General features: G+C 40.7%; 1 protein-coding gene across 1 annotated transcript; it reads right to left on the reverse strand.

Annotated features, from left to right (window-relative positions):
• Positions 1–777: 777 nt before the first annotated feature.
• LOC149819418 (pentatricopeptide repeat-containing protein At4g33170-like) lies at positions 778–2,424 on the reverse strand. Its single transcript, XM_089986406.1, has one exon. It carries the CDS (start codon positions 2,422–2,424, stop codon positions 778–780), a length of 1,647 nt encoding a protein of 548 aa, XP_089842532.1.
• Between the last annotated feature and the right edge of the window lie 4,484 nt (positions 2,425–6,908).

Below are 6,908 nucleotides of genomic sequence, written 5' to 3' on the forward strand. Positions count from 1 at the left end.
GCGAATCGCTTCTGGGTGCTGCGGCACACGTCAGTGGCCAACCATATGCTGCCACATCGGCTGAAGCGGGTCCGACAGAGCCTTGTAAGCAGGAACAAGCCAGCCTGCGTCTGCTGATTCATCAGCCGTAGCAACTTTTTCAGCGCAGCCCACAACCGCTGACGATGAACCACCTGGCCAGAGAGCAAAATGCGTGATTTCCTTGTTGCCAGACGTTAGCCAGTAAACGAGGGCCACGTCAGCAAGTTACACGGCCACGTAAGCATGATGAATGTAGAATACATGGACTGTTTCCTCTGTTATTTCCTTACTGCCTGATTCTTTGAGTAAAATGAATTTTCCTGGTTTTCTTTTCACCACACACACATTTTACCAATCTTAATTTTGTATTTACAACTTCTGACGTATCAACTCCACGGTGGCGAGGGGGTCTTCAAGGGTTTTACCAACCGGAGGCCAGTCAATGTGCAGTTGGTGACGGGATTTTTTCTTCCTTAGATTGTCTAAAAAAAAAGAAATTTGGTGCATCGTAGACTCCTGAATTTTGAAACTCCTAAAAGATCTGCTTGGAAATACAAATCCAGATCATGTATTACAAAATAAACCATGTATATCGTATGTACAGGGCCTGGATCCACAAAAAATTCAGAACAAAGAGAATGGGTGGTTTCTCTACTCTAGAGTGTATGGTATTAACGAGATCAGCCAATATTTCAGCAGAAAACGATTTCTGCAAGATCTGGCAGGGGCTTGCACTACAGCTTGCTGCATCTGGCATCATGCTAAGCATGGAAGAGAGAGAGCTTTGTTTAGCCCTTCTAGTACTTCATACACTCTCTCCATGCCAGCGTTGGACCTATCCCCTGCCACAAACAAACGAACCTCATCCTGTGTCTCAATGAAGCTCCAACCAACCTCCTTATTCCCACCAACATTCTCCCTCATCAACCTCAACACTCTTGCTGCATCCCCTAACCTACCATACCTACCATACAACCTTGCCAATGTCAAGTAGGCACCACCATCCTCTGGATCCAACTCAATCGCCTTTCTCGCGGCCATTTCACCGGTTATTAGATCACCATGAACACTGCATCCTACTAACACTGATCGCCACATATCGGCTTCTCGGCCACCACCGTGCTCTATCAACCCAACTGCCTCATGAACATGGCCGGCCCGGGCCAACGCATCCACTAAGCTAGCACAATGTTCACTAGTGACATTGCCATCCAGTTTCCCAAATAATTCACACACTTCTTTTACTAAACCAACATGACTAGCAGCGCTCAACACTCCCAGCATAGTAACATTATTCCATCCCACCCCTTCTCCCATCCTCATTTCTTCAAACAAACCCAATGCCTCCCTTCCCATGCCATGTTGCCCATAACCAACCAACATGGAATTCCAGCTCACTATATTCTTGGCCCCCATCTCCTTGAACACTCGCTCAGAATCCCTAATGCACCCACATTTTGCATACATATTTATCAAGGAGTTGCCAACTGAGACATCCCAATCAAACCCACACTTCACCACCTCAGCGTGGATTTGCTCACCAAACCTTAGGCATGCCAGCCTAGAGCATGCACCAAGCACACATGAGAGAGTGAAACCATTGAATTCAATACCCCTCCTCTTAAATCTCAAGAAAAACCTCATGGATGCTTCATACATGCGATTCTTACTCAGCCCATTCAGCATGGCAGTCCATGCTATGGTATCAACAGTATGCATGGAATCCAGCAAGAGTGCTGCTTTCTCTATGCCACCATTCTTGGCATAGAGGTCTATTAGGGAAGCCACTATGTAAGGATCACACTGAAGGCCTGCTTTTATGAGTTGTGAATGGATTGCCTCCCCATGTTTGCGGGACTCGAGTTTGGAACATGCTTTGATCATGTTTGAGAACATGTGGTTACTGAGTGGCTCTTGGCTCTGCTCTAGCATTGCCGTGAAAAGATCAAAGGCTTCTTCTAATTGTCCGTCCCGAATGTACCCGGTGATCATTACGTTCCAAATGACAGGATTCCAGCAGAGCACACGATCAAATACTCTGCGGGCATCTGCTACATCACTGGACTTGCAGTAGAATTCGAGCAGAGCACTCAGTAGAAACGCATCATGGATCACACCGCTGCGAATGATATGAGAATGGATTTGTTGGCCGGTTTTGAAGAACTGGAGCTGCGTACACGCCTTCAAGGCAAGAGTATAAGTGACGTGAGTTGGATTTGGGCCATTTACAAGCATTGCCATGAAAGCTTGGAGAGCTAATTGTGGGAAGCCACGGTCGAGGTAGGAGCTGCAGCTTGAATTCCAACGAACTGGGTTCTTTTGGGACAGTTTAAGAGAACTTTCCCCAGATGGTGGTACAGAGCCAAGAAGTTGAGGAGATCTCGAGGATTTTCTCTGCGGCATTTCGTCGAACAGTTGGCACCATGCCTGAAAACGACGAGAGCGCTGAGCACGAGAATCCGAATAATGAAGGCCGTTAGAATGGATGAAATAGGGGTCATTCAATTGCAGTACTTTTGAATCCATTGATCGTTCCCACCTCACCTTACAGGAGTCTCTCTCTCTCTCTCTCTCTCTCTCTCTCTCTCTCTCTCTCTATATATATATATATATATATATATATATATATATATATATATATATATGTGGCTTATTTTTTTAATTAATAGTAAGGTTGAGCGAAAACGGGAATTAACATAAAGTGAGAGCCTTCCAAGAAAAGAGAAGACACCACACGTGACACAATATCAAGACTTTACTTTTGTGGCTAGGGATGGCAGTGGGACGGGGAAAGCGGGGCCCGCCTCGCCCCGTTTGGACCGGGGATGAAGGGTATGAAACGGGGATGGAGGGGGGGACGAAGGTTAAAATCCATCCCCGTCCGGGGGTGGAGGCGGGGATGGACGTGCACTTTTCCCCGCCCCACCCTGCCTCATCCCTGTTTGAACCGGGGATGGAGGACATGAAACGGGGATGAAGGCGGGGGTGGAGGATAAAATCCATCCCCGCCGTGGAGGCGGGGAGGGGGTGGAGACCTTGTCCCCCGCCCCACCCCACTGCCTATTTGTGGCAGAGGTGAGGGCTTGCTCTTAAAAATCAATGCACGTAACCTTGTGTTGGGACCTTGCAGGTTCAAAACCCAATGATGTATAACCCCAGCTTGCCTTTCAAAAAAAAATCAATGCGAGAAGTACAAGCAAATAATACTTTTGGCTTGCACGGCCTATGATTTTGTAACTTTCACAGGTTTTCTGTAATTTTGAATCACATTTTAGAATTTTTACATGAACATTGCAAACATGCAGAAATGCAACCAGTAAATTTGATTCTCATATGTGAATTTTGAAGCCTCAAAATTTGTGAAAGTTTTGCACAAAACTTTCATAAGGATTAGATGCTTAGATGTGAATGTGTTAAAGTACCAAACCGTGCTCCGCATGGTTGGTAAGCGCCATCAATGCATCTCTTTGTGGTGGGACATTTTAGGTTCAAAACCCAGTGGTACATTGAATAACTGATGGGGTCGGATAGACTTAAAAAAAAAGGGTTATAGTAATGATATAACACGACACATTCTCATGTGATAAATTTTCATACAAGTCAAATTCACAACCTGATAGCAAACATGAAAAAGTTAATGTCTGAAAATCTGAATCACAGACATAAATCACTTTATTAAGGACAAAACTTTGACAGCTGCATCAAAACAAGCATGTCCTATAAGATGGGAAAGAACATACGGGAACAAATATCCTTAGATAGTCTTTTTTTAATAATGTACTTATTTGCTATCTGCCAACATTCTTTAACCAATAATTAGCAAAATTTTCTAATACAAAAAAGTTTTAATTTTATATATGATTCAGCCAGCATGTGAAAAATAAAATAAAATAAAATAAACAAAAGCAACTTTGTATCGGATTTAACAAGCATAAGAATATACAAAAAATCACATGCTTAAAATTTGCTGATCTCGATTATTGAAAGAAGCTTCACATGATATCTTATAAATGTCATACTATATATGCGAATTTAGTAAAGTATTTGCGAAGTTGAACAGGTTTCAAATAAAGAAGGCTCACAAATTTAGTTATGCCAACTTTACAATATGTTACATGCACAGATCATCACAGATTTATAGATCTTCTTGAAGATCAATTATTGAAAGAAAGTTTGCACGGTATCTCGTGAATGTTGTACCATATATGTGAATTTAGTAAAGTATTTGCAAAGTTAAAAATCTTTAAGTCACATGTGGTTAACAAATTTGGTTATGCGAACTTCGTGAGGTCTACAACAAAAATGTGAATATATATTTTAGTGAGAATTAATGATACTTGAAGATTGGATCGATATATCGCACGAACCTCTGGAGGTTTGCTCATATAAAGGGTAAAAACATTCTAAACAAGTCAGGCATTTATGAATTTGAACATGAGATGCATTTAAAAAATCATGAGGTATTTCGAAAAACATGTTATTTTTGTTGTACAATATGGTTGTTTTTTAAATTCTTTTTATCTTATATTAAAACTCTGACCTGGTGGGGATTTGCCTAGCCCCATATTCTTTATCCCAAAAAGGTTAATATAAGTCATAATAAAATTTAGAAAGCCAATATATATATATATATATATATATATATATATATATATATATATATATATATATATATATATATATATATATATATATACTTAACATGGGAGAGGGATCCATTAATTTATTGAGAGAAAAATATCAATTTAAATATACTTAGCATGATAAATGGTAACCAAAGATAGTATGATTGCCACAATTAAAAAGGTGAAAGAAGCAACCCACATAGATGGGAGTTATAGAAATTCTTGTCAAATTTATAAGAGATGGAAGGCATTGTCCTTTAATTTTAGACGTAGAGGAAGACGTTTAAAATGTGAACAGTTGCTTAATTCAAGTAGTTTATATGTAATTACTAACGGGGTTTCCGCTTGTATGGCAGGAGCAGTTAGTGCACGTCACCTTGTGTTGGGACGTTGCAAGTTCGAACCCCAAATGGTACGATTGTTTAACTGGTACGGGTCGGGGTAATCCCAGGTTTCTCTGTCGAAAAAAAAATAGTTTACAATTAATTTATTAAAAAATTACGAAGCAGACATATATGTAACACATCCTCTTTTAGAAAAAAAAAATCTGCAAATGCCCATCAAATTTATATTATCATTCATTGGGCACATGACAGCTGTCATTCAAGAAAGGGTTACAAAGAGTAAATCTTTTTGCCTCGACTATCCCTTCAACAGCTTTTATAAGATTTTGGAAAAATGGGCTTGAAAAGCAGAAACAGATGTCCATGCCTATGCCCTTGCTTCAATGGCACCGGTACCCATCAACTCTCATGTACAGATGAGATCTAATTTAGGTTTTCTGAGGCACAAACCTGATCGGCATCAAGGAACCACTAAAGCTGCCCCCATCAACTCTCATGTACAGATGGGGCCAACAAAAAAAAATCAGACCCATTCATGGTCCAGATGGACAGCATCTGTCTACACAAAAGAATGAACAACTTAAAATAAGAAGTAAAACCGTGGTTGTAGCGTGCCTACCATCACATCCATCAAACGGCACCGGCCAAACTCCTAATGGTAATACCGTCCGGGGCACCCCTGACCCGAGCCTCTCACTAACCCAGGGGATTTGAACCCCAGATCAGCGGCGGAGCTACATTGTAGCCAGGGTGGGCATGCGCCCACCCTGACCTGAAAATCCATCAATATTGGGCCAAGGTGGGCAGTGCCCACCCTGACTGGAAATGTGCTTGAGAGGCCAGGTCAGGGTGCGCACCACCCAGGTCGGCCTACATCATAAAAACGATATGCTGGATCAAAATCGGATCAGGTATGTTTGAATTTACGTTTTGGATCATATTTCTGGATTTTGATCTTGCTCTCACTCCTCGCGTGTGGGGCACGGATCCAAATGCTCATTACTCTCTCTATGCTAATTGCTCAGGGGTTAGGGCAGTAAGCATGCCATCCAACTGTACCGGCAGGCAGCCTCTCTGGCATATCATTCCATCTTCTTGTGCTATTTCTTTTTCTAGGGTTTGGAGTATTTTTTGTTTTTTTGTCTAATTAGCATTTGGCTTTTTTATTGTAGCTTTATCAATGAGATGAATTAATTAGGTATTTTTATTTTTATTTCAATCAACATTAGATATGATTCCACATGCTTGATTTTAGTTATAATTTTAGGGGTTTCATTTTTTTCTCAATTAGCGTGTATATAAGAATGATTTTTGTTACCAAATAGGTTTTTGATTTATTTTTTAAAACAGCATAAATATTTAATTAGGTTTTAGGGACTTTTAGTTTTTTAATTAGCATTTAAGTTTTTAAAATGCTAATTAAAAAATAAATCATAGAATGCCATTGAGGTTAAAATGCTAAAATGGAAGAGTGCAACTAGAGTGTTGTGCGATCGTAGAATGCCATTGAAGTTGAAGGGAAAGTTTTATAGGACAACTATTAGGCCCGCTTTACTATATGGTACGGAATGTTGGGCTGCCAAAAGACATCATATTCAAAAAATGAGTGTAGCTCAGATGCGTATGCTGAGATGGATGTGTGGAAATACAATAAAAGATAAGATTCGGAACGAGGAGATACATAAGAAGGTAGGCGTTGCACCCATTGAAAATAAGATGAGAGAGAATCGTTTATGGTGGTTTGGACATATTCGACGAAGGCCTAATGATGCTCCAGTTAGAAGGATGGAGAAATGGGAAAATATATTAGTTAAAAGAGGTCGGGGTAGGCTTAGGAAGACATGGATGGAGGTGATAGGAAATGATATGAATGCTTTGAACCTCACCGAGGACATGGCATTGGATAGAAATGAATGGA

The sequence above is a fragment of the Nuphar pumila genome, chromosome 13, assembly GCF_984573655.1.
Source record: "Nuphar pumila chromosome 13, dmNupPumi1.hap1.1, whole genome shotgun sequence".
NCBI lineage: Eukaryota > Viridiplantae > Streptophyta > Magnoliopsida > Nymphaeales > Nymphaeaceae > Nuphar > Nuphar pumila.